General features: G+C 39.7%; 1 protein-coding gene across 1 annotated transcript in view; it reads right to left on the reverse strand.

Annotated features, from left to right (window-relative positions):
• The window catches only part of EMB2410 (embryo defective 2410), a 279,730-nt gene that overhangs the window by 230,218 nt on the left and 28,576 nt on the right, over positions 1-20,936 (reverse strand). The window contains exon 7 of the mRNA XM_089795541.1: positions 253-315. Coding sequence (XP_089651667.1) covers positions 253-315 — 63 coding nt within the window. The remainder of the gene's footprint in view (positions 1-252; positions 316-20,936) is intronic.

Here is a 20,936-nt window from a genome sequence, read left to right on the forward strand (position 1 = left end):
GCACACAATTGAATCCAGAATATGCATCTCTCTACTATAAATGATTGTGGAAATCTGTTCATGTTAATTCTTAAATTTGTTTACAATTTTCCCAAGGTAAGCAGACTTCCCCACCAACGAAACACAAGGGAGGAAAGGAAAAGAAATGAGTTAAACAGAAGCAGTTCATTGAAAGACTTGGACATTATTCACGGGCAAACAACGGCATCTTAAAAAGCACATAGATGCCAAAAAAACACAATATACACTTACTGGATACAATGGAGGCCTGGCCTTCAGAGTCCTCATCAGAGCATTAACTTCAACAATTGGGACCTGTAGAAAATCATATTTGAGGATGATGATGTCATTCAGAAAAGACAGAAGAATGTAACCAAATTAATACTCTTATAATTATTCGAATATAAATTGCTCTTCTGATGTGTATACTCTCAAGTCACTTGTAGAACTTGCAAAAACATAAACTTTTCATCCAACTTAAATTTGGTCCAATGAAAGTTTAGTACACTAATTTCAAGGATTTTTTAGCACAAAATTAGTCCTGTGTTTTGAATTGAAAGATAAATAGTTATTGCATATATTTAGAAGACTAAATTAGCTTTTTGTTCTCAACTGATAAAGAAATAGTCGTTGCAAATTTGCAACTATTAAGCAATGAAAGACTAACAAAGAATCATCACACTAGAGTTTTTTTTAGAGTAAAAGGGTATTTACCTAATTAATTGTATTATTGTTTATGTCCCTTTTACAGTAGCATATTAATCTTATGTAAGTCATGATTTTTGTGTCTCAAGTCATAGGATGAAGACATCGTGATCTTCATTTATTGTCATCTAAGGTTCTCTAGGGTTGTTTATAGTGTTTTTCTTGATTCATTATTGCATTATTCATTTTGTAACAATTTTTTTTTTTCTCTTTCTATGACAAGTGTTTGATTACAAATAGTCCTTGAGAGTTGTAAAGTTGAGGAATCAATCCTAACAATGGTATTGTTGATCAAATACATAGTATTCTAAGATGAAACACCAAACATTGAATACTCTCGAGAGTAAGGATGCTCATATGCTAAACAATGTATATGGATTGTGTGATCAGATGAGACAATCTCAAGGTTCCTCCTTACTGTGGACCTTCACTCAGTTCAAATGGTGTGATATGTAGGTTATCACAAGTCATATCAACTACTTCCAACCAAATTATGCAATGTCCCTTTTTCTAGGACATTAAAGAATTAATAGGCCAACTCAAATATATACTAAAATTGACTTACGGAGGAATAGATGTAGAATTATTAAAGTCAATTTAATACTATACGAGGGTTAATAAGAAACAAATTGGCAAGAAGACAAGGAGACAGTGAGGGAAGCTGAAGAGTCATTGTTTGGGCAATAATAGATGAAAACTTCATTCATTTGGGTTATGCTTGGACTTGGATATTGTTTGAGATTTCTCTTTGACAAAGTGGAAGCTTTTCTTTCAATATTCAGAACCTGAGGATGCAACTCCTTTAGGCTTCTCATGGTGAATTGGACGCAAACCCGGTTCAACATCGACTAGTGGTGAATTCACAGCAGATTTCACTTTTGGACTTACAAGTTCATTTCTATGTGTTTCCAATCTGACTGTTGTTGTTTGTAAGATGGGATTTCTATTTTATGTTACTGTATTGCTGATTTAAAATGCAATAACGAGTTTTGAAGTATTTTTATGAGTCTTTTTTGCTGGTTATTATTGCATAAATCCTTTGTTGTATTTCTGAAAACTATCTGTGAAGAAATTGGGAAAAATATCGAGTGGGATATTACAATGGTATCAGAGCAAAACAAATCATGCCATCCTATGGAGTTCTATCAAAAAAAAATTATCCCATATTTTCATCAGAGTTTTTTTTGTCTTCGGAGACAAGTTACATAAGGGGCAGTGAATTGTTTTAGGGAAAAATATTCGAACCGACTTTGAAGAGAAATAATTGTGAGATTTATGTCTGAAATTTAATATTTCCCCAAAGTCTAAAGTTCCAACACAGAAGGTATTTTGGCCTTGGAAATATTTTTCTGAGTCTTAGCATAAGTGTAGTCTTCCTTCCTTCAATCAAACTATGATTAAGAAGAATAATCTCAGACTATACATTTTCTTGGCTTATCAAGACTTAGTTCCACCGTGGATTTTGTTGTGGATGATGTTTAGACTACCCGTGGAATTGGGTTTGTGAATAAATATTTGATTAAATTCTAAAGTCCTTGTCATAAACTACTGCTACGTTAAAGTTTGATCAGAATTAGATTTGGGAAATTTTGATTTTGATTTTTGTTTCCTAGATGCTTAATGTATTGTTTTCCACTTGAGATGGTATGATATACAACTGCTGTGACTTGTAATAACACTTATTGATTTCTGTGTTTTTCAAGTTACTCTTCAATTAATATGTATATGATATCTGTGTTTTTCAAGTTACTCTTTCAATGAATACGTATATGATATAAAGAGACAATAAGTGTTATTACAAGTTACAGCAGATATATATCATACCATCTCAAGTGGAAACCAATACATTTTGCATCTATGAAACAAAAATTAAAATTAAAATTTCCCAAATCTAATTCTGATCAAACTTTAACATGGCATCTGAGTAGTTCAATCTTAGGGATCTTTCTAGTGCTGAGCAGCTCCTATGTTCTGAAGTAATTTGATGATAAAGACTACTGGCAAATGATCCATGAGTTCTGACATGTCTGCACACTATTGGCAGTATGAGGTTCACTGTTTTAGCTAATACACATAGATTGTATTGAGCTATTGATGTCTCTGCAGAATAAGTTGAAATTAAATTATTTCAGGAAGCTATCAAAGCATCGACTTCTATATTTGTGCCTGCAGAAAATAATCTGTGGAGCAGACCTTTCAGGAAGATAAATCATCAGCACCAAATATAAACATGACTCAATAAAATAGAGTGTGAGATTGGTGGGTTCCGATATATCTGAGTTGTGTCGGCAGTAGTAAGGATTGATATATTTGTGCCATTAACATTATTCCGAGCCTATACATGAATTTTATTGTCATTCTATACATTATTCCATTGTTGCTGGCAATTAATGTTCTTGTAGAATATTTGTCATTTAACTGCTACTATGAACTTTAATAGTTTTGGGGTTCGATAAATGGTTGTCGTGGAATGAATGCAGGTGATTGCTAATCATATACAAATGGAGATCTCATATTTGTTCTATGATGTGCTAAGGAATGTGTCTCTTGTGACTATCAATTCGCTATTAAACTGCATATGCAGTTTGCTAAAAAAATAATAGACGGAACATTCTATATCTTATTCTTCACTGGACCATTCAGACAAGGAGAAAGAAACATTATGTTGGCTTTATTGAGACAGAAGGGTTATGAGAATTGATAATACCAAAATATGTTGTCTTTATATCTTCAGGATCAAACCCATATATATCGAAGCCATTGTGACACTTGATAAGAGTTCAAACATGCCTTTTGATTACAGGGCACATAATAGCAATAAAAATGAATTTCAATTCTTAGATTGGTTATATGCTGCTTGCTAACTGATTGTGCAATGCTTGAGATCAGGTTATGCTGCTATGAAATGAAAATAAAAATGATAGCGATCAGTTTAGAAGCATACAATTTTGAAAAGACAACAGTGATGCATTGACAAAGATTAACATTAATCATAAACAAAATTAAGAACAATGATTATTGAAGAGGCGCAAATAGTCTGGAAAATCAAATTAGAATTATTTAATATACTCCTGTTAAGAAATCTTAAGAGATGGAATCGATTATGATGGGCAGTGATCACTTAAACAGATTTGACATACGAAATGATTTAGAAAGGAGCCATCAGCACATACAAGACATCGGGAAGGCTTTGGTCTATGATATGCTTGGAACTCCTTCAAGTATTAATGGAGAATAAAATTCTAAATGTTTGAGGTTTTGATCTTTGTCTAGATTTAAGATTGGCCCAGTAAATAAATTAAAATTGCAGAACTAACATGGTATCAGATAAGTAGTGAAACAATTTATGTGCAATATTCAGTTTCATAGTACTTTGAATTATATGCTGGATAGGGTCTTGGTCAAAATTGTAAAAACTCTAAGTGTGCTCTGATACCACTGTAATAACCCCTAGCCGGTTATAGCTCAGATACATACAATTTTCCTACAAAGAGCAGTTGTTTGACATTTTGTCGAACATTTGGCAAGCAATCCTTACTCCACTGAAATGCTGAATGATAGTTTTGTTTGAGACATCAGCTTATTTATATAACCAGATGCTATGCCCTCTCTTGAACTTATTCAAATTTTAATTTCACATACACAACTCAGCTAAAACAATTGTGCGTAAATTTGTTTCTCTCTTCTCTGTATCATCAACTCTGATTTCTTTTGATATAGCTAAGAGTGAGCAGCCAGGCGACAATAGCAAATCCAAAATACTAAAATGAATAAAGCAATGCACTTACTAAACTTTAACTTGCAATGCATTATTCAAAGCTCTTTAATTCGCATATATGCTCTTACAGAGATCAAATGAAATTTTCATTTAGTTGGCTACAGGCTGGAAAGAACAATAATAGTTACAATGAATGAAACTGGTACTCCAACATTCCCTAAGAACTCCTTCCAGTGTCCATGTGAAGCTTCTGTGAGCAGATCGTGGCCTCCAGCAAATCAATCATAGGCTCCCAATTCTGATTGCAGGCCTGTAATATCCATTCACAAATCTTGATTCCACAATAACAAAACCTCCAATATTCTAATGCAGGTCTGCCCAAATCCCAGTGTTGCAGGCTGACTGGTATGGACTGTAAACACCACCCAGATTACTTCAGAATGCAGCTCCAAATGCAGGAGAAAAGTGGCAAGGATTTACAAGGGTAGGTGAACCCAAATTATAGAAGAAATTGCCCAGCTGCAGGTGCAAACAAGACACCATCTGTCCAAGCCAAATTGCAGAGAAATTGTCCCAGAATTCTTTGACACCAGCAAATCATAACAGTCTCCAGATTTAAATGTAATTCAATGACAAATTCAACACTGTCTTCCCAGCTACAAAATGAACAGCCGGGAAATCGCTGACTTCACAATATCACCTCAAAATCTTCAGCTACAACAATATCCCCTAGCCACAGATAAATACAGAAGGAGATTCAACCAAATTGACAATCAAATCACTATACCCCAGCAGTGATTCAAAATACCTCTCAGCTTGAAACCCTTATACTTCAGCAAGGGCAACAAAATTCAGAACCTCAGAGAAGGCCACAAAGGCAACAAAAGAAATAAATATCCAAGTGTGTTTTTCCCAATGAAATGAATTCATATTTATAATGCCTTTGTTGACAAAACTTTCCAAAAGAACTCGACTTCTGAAATTGTGAAAGTTTTCAAAAGATCTCAACTTCTGAAATTGTGGAAGTTTCCCAAAAGAACTCAACTCTTGAAACTTTCCAACTTAACTCTTTTGGCAACATTTAATACTTGGCTTAGGCATAATATTAATGAAATAAATGGCCCCTTCCAATGATGACTCAACCCTCAACTAAAGTGATATTATAAAGTTAAATTATAACTTTATAATAAGTCATTTATTGATCTAATAATAATTTGGCCACTAAAAATATTATAACTCCCAAAATACTCATCATTTAAATATGTCGTTTGAAATAGGAGTTACACCTATTATTTCTCCATGTGACCAAATGCACTTTCCAAAAATAGAAAGAGTCCATCTCAATCAACACCCAACTTATCACAAATAGTAAGTACACAAAACTAAGCCCAAATGAAGTCCGATCTAAGCCAAAGGAAGACCAGCCTGTAACTTACTAAATTGTGGAAAAGATAAGACCCTCCCAAGCCAAGCCACTGCCTCAGAAGACCCTCTATCCACAATCATTAGCCTATGAGGATCACAATAATAGGCTACTCTCTCGAACTCTAATACTAGCAAAAATGGGAACATTACAGAAATAGCTAATGACCTTGATTGAAACCAATATGGGTATTATCATGTATATTATTGACACTCTTTAGTACAATTAAGCAGTAAGAAAATGTATTAATCAATGCTTGTACACACGGATATGAAAACTACCTACCAAACACGCATATGGTCAATGTGAGGCATATTAAAACTACCTACCAAGACTTCATTGATGAGTTGGTACGCCCCATCAACTTCCAAGCCTCTGATCTCCACAAGTTGATAGCCAAGGACGAGATGCTTGCAAAAGTAGCGAAAAAGTTGTAAGTTCTATCTGACTAAGTGACACATATAAGATGGCGGCGACAACAACGAGGCAGAAATGACTAAGTGACACATATAAGATGGCGGCAACAATAGCATGTCATATAGAGATGGCTCGATCTACAACTCCTCGAGCGGCAGTGGAACGGCGTGAATGCGGGATGCGGAATGATCGATTGGTTTTTTTCCCCTACAATTTAATAGGGCTCCCTTGTGTGTCAGAGATCCAAAGCGAGTGCACCATAGAGGGGATGCATGCAGAGGGCGGATGGGAGGGATTCACACTGCAGACGTCAGGTCATTTCCGGCTGCATGCAGAGGTCTTCCGCTCGACCTACCTATACCCATACCTATACCTATCAAAGGCCCTACAACATATTGGCTGGGGGGGTAAAGGGGGCAGGGCTCCCGAAGAAATCGAGAGGCATGTTGAAGCAAGCTCGAGGAACTGGCACTACTGGCATTGGCGGGCATAACCGCACACTCACACGGTCTTTGCCGAGAGATAGGAGCATTCGGTGGAACCGGTGAACTACACTTCTGGATGTGTGGGACAGAGGGCTCGTGGTACCTACTGCCTACCCTTCCACTTTGTTTCCCGTGTGAACGGAGAGTGGACAGAAGGGAAGGAGGTCCTCATACGGACGGATACAATGAAATGGGTCGCAGAATGGGGTGACGAAAGAAGGGATGGAATTCGAGCTTCTCCAACGAACACTACAGAACCGTCGTCCCCCATACCATAAAATTATAGGCTAGGGGCCTATTATTTTATTGCGCCCCGCCAATATAATAGTAGGGGCCCCCTAGCCCCCTATCATTTTATGGCCTATAAATAATAGGATGGGCCCTACCCTACCCTACTATTATATCCTATCCATCCCCGGACCCCCCCTACAATTTTATGGTGGGTATGGGGCTAAAGTTCCTCGCCCCCCCCGGTGGGGCGGGCGGCAATAGGGAACTATAGAAGAGGGGTGGTGGGGGGCTAAGGTTGAGTCGAGTTCTTCTCCCTCCTCGACCCAACCGCCCTAGGGGTCCTCTGCTTCCCCAAGCAGACTGGGCGCCCGTAGGGCGAGCCTTCTCAGTAGTGATAGGGGGGGAAAGGGGCGGGAGAGAGCATAAATGCCCCCCCCTACTATGGATAGTTTGGATAGTTGCCCTCTCCCCCAACCCCACCCCCCTGCCTTCCCCTACCATTCTCCCCCACCCTGCAGGCAGGGGGTTCCCTACTATCAACTCTGGTAGTTCCCGGGTGGGGGCCGGCTTGGCGGTGGGGGGCGTTCTTCCGGCGGATAGGTGGATAGGGTGTCGCCCTCGACCCAACAGCAAGCGCATAAATGACCGACCCCCATAGAGAGATAGGGGCCCTCTGCATGCATGCAGTCCTCCGGAGGACGAGCGGTTCACCCCCGTTTCCGGCCGTAGGGCTCAGTTCCAAGAATCACGGCGATTCATGCGATTCACGCGATTCGGCGATTCGATTCAAGCCAAACGATTTTTTGTGAATCGGTGAATCAAATCAGCGATAAAGGGTTTATGAAATAAGTTACTAAATTTCAAAGGTTTTTTTAATTTTCCGATTCATGGCCGATTCGATTCCGATTCATGGCCGATTCACGATTTGATTCGGCTTTGCCGATTCCGATTCTTGTTACTTTGTCGTGCATTCAGGGTGGGCCCCTACTATTCTATGCTAGAGGCCCTACGAGGTTGCAAAATTCTAGTATAGCTTTCTACAGTTTGTCGGGTGAGTAGAAAGGAGGGGGCTCACCCCCTAGGCCGCCTCCGTCTCTACCTCCTCATGCAGGGGTGGGTGGTCTCTTTATAATAGTAGGGCAATCCCTGGGTAGGGAATAATCCCCTCCCTTTAAAATAGAGGGGAAAGGCGGTAGGGCCTCGTAGGGGTAGGGGGAGGAGGGTAGGTGTTCATGTGGCCCTACAATACTATGGCCCCTGCATGCCCCTACCCTAGAATAATCTATTTGGGGCCCTAGAATTTTTAGGTATGGTATTTTCCCCTAAACAGACCCTATAATTTTATGGTATGGGCCCTCCCTAGCCTAGCCCTAGCCCTAAAATTTTATGGTATGGTTGGGGTCCCCTAAACATATTATTCATATTATTGCAGATTATTCAGCTGGGGCGTGTGTGGGGTTGGATGGGGGGCATAGTATGGCAAAGATAGATTAACTAGTTCTAGTTGTAGATTAGCCCTACCCCCTACCCCCTACATTTATCTTCTAAGGGAGGGGGCCAAGGTGGTGCGTACAGGGGGTCGAGTGTTTCTTTCGGGATCTCCTTCTTTTTGTTTTTAAGAGGACTATAGATAGTCGTCACTCCCCTGGAAGAGAAGTGGCCCCAATCTCATGTAATGGAATAGATGGGGGATCCGTCGAGTGGGAGAGCTGTGTTATGGGTGACCTTATTGCATGGTTCAAAGAGCACTTGTGCATGCGATGTGAAGCCCGAAGTAAGGAACGGTCCGAAGGTTGGGGACTTGACTGACGTTGCAGAGGGCTAGGGTACTCTTGATCGATCGAGGTGTGGGCGTAGCGAACCCCTCGGCCTCCTGGCGTCGGCCGAGTGCATTTATGCTCCAGAAGACTAGTAGGGGGAGGAAGTCGAGGGGTGAGCCCCCCGGCACTATAGCTATAATTCCCCATGAACACTGCCCTACAATAATCTACCTTTCTCAATTTGGCAGGGCCAACTAACTATAGGGCTGCAGGGTGGGCCCCGACACTTTATTAGTCCTACTATAGCCCTACCCTACCCCTACTATTATAAGGTAAGGTAAGGTAAGGTAAGGGGTAAGGGGTAAGGCATAAGGGGCCTTTCTCGCTGGGGGTTCTAAATTAGGCGCCTTCTATTCTATATCCACCCCCCCCAATCCCATAGCAATTTTAGGCTCCCCCCCATCATTCCCTCCCACCCGGCAGATAGACCATAGAATAGTAGGGGCCCTCTGCATGCATTCACCGCAATATATCCCCTACAATAATCTCCCTACCCCATACCCATAAAAGGGGTTCCCATACCCATAAAATTTTAGGCTAGGGGCCCCCATAAAATGATAGGCCATAAAAGGGGTCTGGGGATGGATAGGATATAATACTAGAGTAGGCCCCGCCTTTAGAATAGTAGGGAGATTATTGTAGGGCCCATAAAATTTTAGGCTAGGGGGCTAGGGGCGCAATAAAATAATAGGCAATAATAGGCTACTCCCTAATATTCTAAAGGCGGGGCCCCTACCCTACCCTACCCTACTATTTAATGGAATGGAATAATATAATAAAGGGCGGTGCATGCAGAGGTAGATTACCCCTTTAGAATAGTAGGGGCCCCGCCAACAATAGAATAGAGGGCCACCCCAACCTCCTACGGGCCCTACCTTACCTTCCCTTCAAATTATAGGGATAGGGCTAGGGCCCCCCTGCACTACCAGGCAGATCCTTTGCAGGCCCCTACTATTCTCTAGGTGGGCGGGCCCCTGCCCTACCCTAGCCCTAGCCCTCCCTAGCCCTATAATTTTAGGTAGGTATGGTATGGTCCCCCCCTAGCCCTAGCCTATAAAATTCTAGGGTCTGCCCCCATTGTTTCTATAGGCTACAATAATATGCGCCCATACCCAGCCTACAATAATATGCGCGGGGATGGATAGGATGGCTGGCTGGCTAGATATAATAGTAACGTAGGGTAGGGTAGGCCCTAAAATAGATTATTGTAGGGTAGGGCCCATACCATATGCCGGGGTCCCCCCCATCCCATACCATACCTAACCTAACCTAAACCTAAAAATTATAGGCTAGGCTAGGCTAGGCTAGGGATAGGACACCACATACCCATATGTCGGGGTCCCCCCCATCCCATAAAATTATAGGGATAGGCCATAAAAGGGGTCCCCCCCATAAAATTATAGGCCATAAAATTTTAGGCTAGGGGCTAGGGGCGGGAATATAATAGTAGGGGCCCTATCATTTTAGGTAGGTATGGTCCCTAAACAGATTATTCTATAGGGCCTGAAGCATCAACCCATAGAATTTTAGGCCAGGGCCCTACAATTTTATGGGGCAGATGGTGCCTAGCCCTTTATTATTGTAGGAAATGGGCAGATCCCCCTGCCCTACCATTTTATAGGCAGATCCTTAGAATAGTAGGGGCCACCCTGCATACCCATGGGTGGGGGGCATAGCAGGGGTGGTGCAGGGGCATAGTTATTATTCTAGCAGGTTTCTTTATTAATGTCGGCAGTGGTGCAGAGGGAATAGAACTATTCTTTGGGGGGGGTGGGGGAGGCTCCGAGAAAACCGCCTTTCTATAGCTATAGTAGGCTGAGCGCCCATTGTTTCTATAGGGGAGACAAACCTCATCCGGAAGAATGCCCTACCCCTTGCATGCATACCCCCGGCCCCCCACCGCCATCCCCACCCCCACTATTCTAAGGTAAGGGTCAGGATCAGGATCAGGATCATTTTGGTAGGCATGCATGCAGGGTGAGGCTCGATTTTGGATTCAGCGAGTACCTGATGGTACTCTCCCTTAGGAGGGAGAGGAGGGGGATACGAGAAGAATGGATAGTCGACTGGAGACCCATTGGTCTTCTGGTGCATGAATGCTATCTCCCGATCGACCTAAAGCCTAAATGACCTTCGGACCCGGCAATTCTGTCGTCGACCCTATTCACGTTCCTATGATGGCCCAGGAACACGCTTATTCTTCAGCCGTAGAGAAACTTTTGAATTGTGAGGTACCAGTACGGGCTCAATATATACGAGTGTCATTTCGCGAAATCACTCGAGTTTTGAATCATTTACTTGCTCTAACCACTCATGCTATGGATGTGGGAGCATTAACCCCGTTCCTGTGGGCTTTTGAGGAGCAGGAGAAATTGTTGGAATTCTATGAGAGAGTCTCGAGAGCCAGGATGCATGCCAGTTACATACGACCAGGTGGAGTGGCACAAGATCTGCCTCTTGGCTTATGCGAAGATATTTACGACTTTACACGACAATTCGCTTCTCGTATTGACGAATCAGAAGAGATGTTAACCGGCAACCGTATCCGAAAACAACGATTAGTGGATATTGGTACTGTCACTGCACAGCAGGCCAAGGATTGGGGATTTAGTGGTGTAATGCCAAGAGGTTCGGGAGTATGCTGGGATTTGAGAAAAGCAGCACCTTACGATGCCCATGACCAATCAGATTTTGACATACCCGTGGGTACCAGGGGAGATTTCTATGATCGCTACTGTATCTGCATCGAAGAGATGTGACAGAGTCTGAGAATCATTGTGCAATGTCTTAATCAAATGCCCGATGGCATGGTGAAAGCCGATGATCATAAGCTATGTCCCCCATCACGATGCCAAATGAAACTCTCCATGGAATCCTCAATCCACCATTTTGAACTCTATACAGAGGGTTTTTCCGTACCAGCTTCTTCTACCTATACCACAGTTGAAGCCCCTAAAGGAGAATTTGGTGTGTTTCCGGTTAGTAATGGGAGCAATCGTCCCTATCGTCGTAGAATAAGAGCACCTGGGAAAAAGTTAAGTCGATCACGACTTTTGGATGATCCGATTAGACAACGTGTCAATACCTGATGCCGAGGATCTTGCAGCCATCATTGGGGCAATTAAAGGACACAAATTGAGCCAGGAAGAGACCACAACAACTTGTTGATTCCCAAAACCACAAATTGGAAATCCAAGAGATTACCACTTTTCCAATAGGATTCCACAATTATGGCCAACGAACAAGAATCACCTTGATTCCCTTGCACTTCAGGCTCCACTACACCTAGGTGGGTAGACCTCCTCAAACCTGATCACTTGGTTCAGAGCTTTTCTAAACCGAATTTAGGATTTGGAGTTCTTTGGCTAGCAAGGTCTTTGAACTCGATGAAAACAAAATTGAATGTTTGAGTGTTTGAATTGAATGAATTGTATAAGGGTCTAACAATAGATTTGAGGTTTGTATGAAGGAAGATATAGATTTTCTAACTTCAATAATAATAAAGACCAACACCTCTACTCATTCGGGCAATAAAGTCAACTTCAGTGAAGATTTTTATGTACAACTTTATAATGTTCTAGGCTCTTATAGTACCAACAATTAAATAATCAAGATGCGGCAGATCAAATATATATATGCAATATTAAATTAGTCTAGATTGAACTTTAACTCCTCTAGTAGGGAGACAAACTGGACACAGATACGAAAACAACTAAATATTTCACAATATATGTGATGATCGAATTTAAGATGCTAAATGACCGTGTCCACTTATCTAACATTTAAATTGTATACAAAATTTGAAAAATGATTATAAAGGACGAATCATCTACAGTTTAAATCTCTGTGCCACTTAAAAATAAACAAAAGACCTTTTATTTTATTATTAAAATAAAATATATGAATTTATATTACAAAGTCATTTTAAGCTCCTTATTCGACCTTACAAGAAGATATAAAATAGTTCTTCTACAGAATATGAATGCTCGAATATGTCTTGTTGTTTCTTCTTATATATCTTTATATATAAAAGGACATTACCTTTCATAATGAAAAGTCATATACTTTTTTTTAAGTAAGATAAAATTATTACTCGGCGATGACCCAACTCAAGGTAATTAAAAATAATGACCTCGATAAACTTTGTCATTCACGCCGTTTTAATATTTCTCAAATCTCTGTGTTAATGTTTGGAATGACGTGTTAATTTTATTGATTTTTCCCTTCCGTCTTCTAATTCGATCTGTACATTTGGCAAGTTTGACGTTTGGAACTTAAATTTGATCAAATACCTATAATAAAACTCCAAATATTGTCATGTATGAATAACAACATCTATATCCTGGAACATGGTTTCATAACTTCATCGTTGGTCCATATATTTGTTCGATAATCTATATAGATTTGAACCCCACACCTTTGTTACAGCTCATGTATAGTCACTGTTTTGGAATGGTTTGGCATACTTACAAAAATTGTTTTCTGATGGGATTGCATATTCAATGTTTGGCGGATTTCCATTTGATGGGACACCAACGTTGATTGTTCAACTTTCTTCTAGATCCCCCACCTTCTGAATTTCATATACAATGCTACTAACGTATATTTCCTTCCACTACTGGCGATACGCTGTCATTATTTATAGTATTATTGCCTTCAAAGTGTAATGTCCCCATTTTTAGCAGGTTATAGTATTATTATAACCAGACAATTGATGTTTGTTTAAGCTATAACCAAACAAGGTTATTACACAAAGTTTTGCCACTGACTTCATTAACTGCATCTTACAGGTATGGACGACCTTGCAAACTCTAACTTTTCATAGCATACACTCTTATATCGGGTCTATAGATGATGTTTGGTCCTCCATGTGCATATACACATGATGACAGTATAGAAGTTGTTGAATCTGGTACAACACTCGCCAGTTGCATCTATTCATAAAATTGTGAAGTCTTTTCATCAAAACTATTCTGTGCAACCTTATTTGCTATTGATTTCATATTTGATTCATTCTGGAATTGTCACCGCAGATAGCTCATTTTTATGATTCATCATTTTTGGTTTTGGTGGGCTATCATATGTATGTTTTAATTTTGAATCTTCACCACTAATCTTTGTGGACTATGAGTTGATAACTATAGTGTCACAAACTATTTGTCACTGTTTGAGACCAAACATATATATCGGAACTTTGTGATTGTTGTGTGAACTGTTGCTCAACGAATCTTGATTATAACTGATAAAAATTGTCCTTGCGATACCATGCTATGTATCTCTTTTGTTCATGTTTGTAATTAATGGCAATACACCATCAGATCTCCAACATTATTTTAAAAATGGAGGCCTTGAATTTTGCAAAAAATTGGGCTCCATCAAGACCGACGATGGAAGCCAAAGCACTTCAGTTCCCCAATCCTAATCATTACTTTTTTCCAGCCTGACAAGTGTCACCTTTTCTATTTTTGGTTTCCCTTCTATCTTCTTGAAACTTGTAACCTTTGTAACGGCCGGAAGTTAAACAGCCTATATGTAATACTTCAAAAATTAATGAAAGGATCGGCAAATTTTGGGGTCAATTTTCCCCCTGTTGCTGAGATAACTGAGTCTTGAAAGTTATAATCAAATTTGTTATTCATTGCATTGCATGTTTCTTTCTATGTTTTGATAAATTGGGATATGGCAAAGTGTGAATCATTAAGTTCAATATGACATTGAGCCTTAATGGTTGTTGGTAATCTGAGAGTTACTGAGGTTTCAGTCGTATCTTTCTTTCTCCTATTTTTAGTTGCATATAGGAGTAGGACAGAAAAATCAATCTGTTAGCTAGGTAAATGTATGTAGGAATTGATGGATAAAGTGTTGAAAGGGGTTTTACTGCTCTCATGGTTGTTAAGGTAGTTGAACCGGATATTCAAAACTAGCCCGGGTCTTTCATGGTGATGGAAAACTCAATAATGGCCTCATCAACGCTCTGGTTAAGAGCATTCCCATTTCTAAAGTAGGACAAACAAAAGTCATTGCAAATATTTCCTCTCATTCCTTCACTTCTTCCATTCGCAATTTCACCATTTCGCATCTCCCCTTGGCTTATCATGCTCTTCTTAGCATTTCTATTTGCGTTTCACCCCACCTGTCGCACTTCTTTCAGTCTTCTCACTACCCGATTGATACCGTCTCCTTTCCTACTCGATTTCATTACCTCGAGAGCAATGGTGAGCTTTTTATTTACCACCTTAGGAGACTTATGGACACCTGCTAGCTTTAGTGAGTCGCTGCCTCTGACATGTTTGATTCACTTGCCTCTGCCATCTAGGATTCTGCTCTCCTTTTTATTCCTTGCCATTCCCCTCCCTCTCTCGGAGCTAAGTGTTAGAATACTTGTCCTATGAATAAATGGATTGATACTGATTGAAAAGCTTTCCATCGCTCTGTTCGCATCGACTTTGAGACTCAGTCTCCTGCCTTCACCCATCTGCGCCTTTCATACCTCTGTTTTCTTCGCCACAAGAAGTGTTCTTTTGCCTCTTTTCAGTGTAGAACGCTTTGCTCCGCGCTTATTCAGAATCCTCAGATCTTTTGGCGTACCCTTTTCCCTCGATGCTCCCCCTGTCCTCCACTCTCGACTACCACTCTTTGACCTCCCATATCATTACGATTTACGACATTCCTGGGCAGCCACCTCTTCACTCCACTCCACTTCCATACTGCCATTTGTTCTCCTACTCCAATATTATTGAGGCCATCAGATCTTTGAGATGCAGCAGAGCAGCAGATGAAGAAGGTTTCCAGGCAAAACTTTTCAAACTTGGTGCTTCGGTTGTTGGATCTTACCTTCCTACACTCTTTAGAGTGGTTTGCACTGGGTTTCCTAAGTCCTGGCCTAGACATGTGGTTTACCCTATTCATAAGTTTGGGCCTGCTTCCGATCCAGGTAACTATAGAACTATTATGATCGGACATACTTTTGCCAAACTGTATGCCACTACTCTGAACACCATGTTATCTAGTGGGCTTGACAGAAGAGGCTATAGAGCTAAAGGGCGAGCTGGTTTTCGAGCAAACTATCAGACTATGGATCATGTTTCCACCCTGTGAGCTATCATTGAGGAGGCTAGGCACCGCTCTCAAAAAATATATTGTTGTTTTGTGGACTTCTGTAAGGCTTTTGATTCTATTCCTAGGTTGGCCTTATAACAAAGACTTCAGAAGATTGGGATCTCAAATATGTTGCACACTGCTATTATGAAGCTTTATGAGAGGGTAACCGGTAGGCTTAGGACTCCGGAGGGCTTTTCTGTTCCGATTCAAAGCACCATTGGGGTGAAGCAGGGTTGTCCTCTTTCTCCTACTCTGTTTGGTTTGTATATTGATGAGTTGGAGGATTTCCTTGTGAACTCCCAACCGGGAGATAGGTGCTATTTGCATCAGGTTTTGATCTCCATTCTCCTTTTTGTTGATGATGTGGTTCTCTTGGCCTCTTCCCCCAATAGCTTGCGGAGACTGTTTGATGGTTTGGCTTTCTTTTGTGATCAGCGGCAACTTGTGGTTAATTTCTCTAAGACTCGGGTTATGGTCTTTAACTGTTTAAAGACCTCTCATCTTCATTTCTTCTCTCAAGGTCAAGAGGTTGAGATTACGTCCTCCTATATGTATCTCGGTGTGAAGTTTTCGAGGTTGCGCTTTAGCTTGAGACCAGTTATTCAATCCAAAGTTAATAAGCGCATGGGTTATCTAGCTTTGCCAGAAAAACAATGCTTCGGGCATCGTTTCCAGGATATTTCATCCAAGTTGTCCCTTTTGGACTCCTTGGTTCATCCGACAATTCTCTATGGCTCGGTGGTTAGGGGGCCTTCTCTTATTGCTTTTGATTGGGCTTCTATAGAGAGGGTTCAGATGTTGATGCTACAACGTATCATAAGATGTCATAGACTCACCCCTCATAGTATTGTTTTAGCTAAGTTAGGAGCTCATCCTCTCAAACTTGCCACCATTTTTGACTTGATTTGGTTTCTTCATCGGCTTCGTGGTTTTATGGAGTCAAGTGTTGACTGGCACAGAGACTCATCTGGCATACTATTCTTCTGTTGAGATTTTGAGATCTAACACCTCTACTAGGTCTCGTTGTTGGTACGCCCAGGCCACCTCTTTGTTGGGTTCAATTGGTATTGATATAGATCGTCTTCCTCCTTATCAATTTTCACTTGACGCTCCTGCTCATCTTCTCCCCTCACGTCAGGAGTTGAACAAGCATGTCAGACAGGATATTTACAGATAGTACATTACCACTACCTGAAGTAATCCCCCAAGAGGTCTGCAACTTGAGATGGCCTTCTATGCTGAGCATTTTCTTGAGATTCAAGACGGTACATTACCACTACCTAAAGTAATCCCCCAAGAGCTCTACAAAATGAGATGGCCTTCTATGCTGAGCATTTTCTTGAGATTCAAGACAGTATTATTGTTCGCCCCGCTTATCTCTATTGGCATCGGAATCATGTCTTACAGTTTTCTTTAGGCTCATTCAGAGTTGGTTCTCACCACCTCAGGGCTTGAACCGATCACCATATGGATCAGGCTGATCGAATATATCAGTTGTGTACTTTGGCAAAGGTTGAGACTAAGATCCACTTCATATATCGATGTCCTCTTTACTATGAGATCAGAGGGAGATATTACTGCCTTTTCAGAGACTATTCTTCTCTTTCGATGTTCTTCAGCTATATTGATTAGCGGTGTCTTGCGCTTTATCTTCGAGAGGCCAACCATCTTCAAGAGATTACCCTGCAATCTTTTATACCTCAAGGGCATACTTCAGACCAGCTCATTACTACCTTTTTCTCTCCCTTGTCTCCTCCACGGGGTTTGAAAAGGCATTTGAGTACTTCTCATTCCAGATCAGTTAGACACTACACCAGTCTCTCCAAGCAGCAACAGCCCTACAACGGCTCTACACAACATTCTAAGACTATGGATCGTTCACGGGTTTACCCCTCTATTACTGATTTCTTTGTGACAAGGAAGGACCCTTAGTCCTTAACTTGTCTTCTTTCTTGTTTTGTTTCTTGCTTTTGTTTCTTCTCAGTCACCGTTTGGTGCTTCTGCTTTGGCCGGCTCTTCTATTGGTATGCTCAGTCCCATAAACCTTGTTGCTTTTTCATGGACATTAATATTATTATCTTATCTTATCTTTATCCTTTTTATAATAGAGATTTGAATCAGCTTCATTTTTGAAGAATCCTAAACTAGAGAGATATTTATCAATTCTTTCTTGCCATGCCCTTAGAGCCTGTTTAAGCCCATAGAGAGCTTTCTTGAGCCTGCCAACAAAGACTTTACGGTTATGAGTTTCAAATCCTTCAGGTTGTTCCATATATACCTCTTTTGTAATCTTTCCATTCAAAAATATTGTTTTCACATCCATCTAATGTACTTTCCATCCCTTCAATGTTGCAATAGCTAGGACTGCTCTTACAAAGGTGTATCTAGCAACTGGAGCAAAGGTTTCTTCATAATCAATTCCCTCCTAAGAAAATCCCCTGGCTACGAATCTAGCTTTATATTTTTCAATGCTACTATCAGTAACATGCTTGATTTTAAATATCCACTTAGATGAAACAACAGATTTTCCTTCAAGCCTTGGAACAATTTCCCAAACATCATTCTTAACAATGGATTGGTATTCTTCCATCATAGCATCCTTCCAAATTGTAGATTTAGTAGCATCTAAAACATTGGTTGGTTCTGATTTAGATAAATCACTCGTGTTTGCTGCATAACTAGAAAATCTTTTGGGTCTCTTGCTTTCTCTGAAGGTTCCAAACGGTGCAGCAAAGTCTTTTGCTTCCTCTACAGTCTTAATTGCCCAAAGTGGTCTTTTCTTAGAATTTTGAGTTTCCTCAAGATGAAGATTTTGAATTTCATCTTCAATGTTCTCCCTCTGAAACACAGATTCATGATTTTCTTCAGAACTAGGTATATGTGAAAGATCTTCAGAACTAAGGGCTCTTTTGAATGTTAAATATTCTTCAAATATTACATCCCTACTAAGTTCAATGTTTTTCTAACCAAGTATGAAAACTCTATATGCCTTAGATGTTTCACCATACCTAACAAAATACCTTTCCTCCCGAAGGGTTCTAACTGAGTTCTCTTTTCTTTTGGAACATGTATGTAAACTGGGCACCCAGATATCCTAAGATGGCTTATATTTAGTTTAACTTTAGAAAAGACTTCTTCGGGAGTTTTATCTCTAAGGTGGGAATGAGGACTTTTGTTTTGGATATAGACAGCAGTACAAGAGGCTTCTACCCAAAGATAATATTCTAAATTTTGATCCAATATCATAGGTCTTATTGCTTCTATAATTGTTCTATTCTTTCTTTTTGCTACACCATTTTGTTGTGGGTTATAAGGAACAATATACTCCCTCTTAATTCTTGCTTCTTTACAAAATCTTTAAACAAATTTAAAGTATATTCCCCTCCATTATCAATCTTAAGAGTTTTAATTTTGTGTCATGATAAGTTTTCAGTTAAGGTTTTGAATTCTTTAAATCTCTTAAGGATTTCTTCTAATTCTTTACATTTTAAGAAGTAAATCCATGTTTTCCTAGAGAAATCATCTATAAAAAGTATATAGTACCATAATCTTCCAAGAGAAGGAACAGTCATAGGTCCACATAAATCTGAGTGGACTAATTCCAAAACATTGTTAGTTTTTCTAGTGCTATCATGAAATGGACTTTTGGTGTTCTTACCCAGAGTGCATCCTTTGCATATGCTTGAATGATCTTTATTCAACTTAGGTAAACCAATAACCATCTTCTCAATAGTTGATAAGGCTTTGAAGTTTAGATGTTCTAACCTTTTATGCCACATTTCGTTTATATCAACAGCTTCACGAATTTAGGCTTGAAAAGGTTTCATGTTTAATTCATACAAGTATCCATTTCTTTGACCAATCAACTTCGATTTCTTAAATGAAGAGTTCTTAGACCAGGTCATTACTTCACCATCCATAAATGCAACATTATGTCCATCATCTTCAAGAGTTGTAACAGAGATCAGATTCCTCTTTATTCCTAGTACATAGAGTACTCTTTTGAGATGGAGAGAAATACCTTACTTCACTTTCAAGGTGCAGTTTCGAATTCCTTTGACTAAATGATTGGAATTATCACCTATAGTAACTTCACCATTAACTTCTAATATTGAGTCTAGTACTTCTTTGTATCCTGTAATTTGTCGAGATGATCCACTATCAATTACCCATGATGTGCTTGATACTTCATTTGATAGTATAGAATACAATACACGTTTCTCAGGATCATAGTTTTCTTCTTTCCTAGTAATGTTTATACAATTTACTTGTTGCTTTGTATTCTCAAGGCAATTAGATCTATAGTGTCTGAATTTTTCACATTTGACGCATTGTATCTTGGATAAATCTCTCTTAGGTTTGTCATTTTTTTTATTACCCTTCTTCTTCTTGAAGTGCTTCTTCTTACCTTTATAGAAATTTGTGTTGAGAACATGAAGTTCTTCAGCTTCAATTTTCAATTTTCCTCATTCTTAAGTGTCCTAGATTCTTCTTGAAGGCAATCTCCTTTAAGTCTATTGAAGTCTGAAAGATTGTCTCTATCACTTACTCCTTGTGAGAATGTTTCCCATGAATCCGGTAACCCATCTATAGCCATGAGTGTCAGCTCTTTGTCTTCAATTATGGTCCCTATACTTGCAAGTTCATCTCTTAGACTAGCCACCCTTAGGAAATATGAATTCATATATTCTCCCTTCTTTATTTGTATATGATTTAGTTGTCTTTTTAGTGCAAGGATATTAGTTGCATTGTTAACCTCATATGCATTTAATAATGCATTCATCATATTAGATGTTGTCTGATGTTTCATTAGCATAGGTACTATTTCATTTTTAACTCCATCTAAGATGATTTGCATGGCTTTCTTGTTTCCTTTACTCCAAATAGTTTTATTTGGATCAGCATCAAGTTGCTTGGATTCCTTATCAACAAACTGTATTACATCATTGTTTTCAAGAATCATCATAATTTCGAATTTCCAAGCAATGAAATGCTCTTTTCCATCAAACCTATCTTTGGGTCTGATTGTGCTAGCA

This window comes from Cupressus sempervirens, chromosome 8 (genome assembly GCF_028749045.1).
Source record: "Cupressus sempervirens isolate cs-2001-9-10 chromosome 8, ASM2874904v1, whole genome shotgun sequence".
NCBI lineage: Eukaryota > Viridiplantae > Streptophyta > Pinopsida > Cupressales > Cupressaceae > Cupressus > Cupressus sempervirens.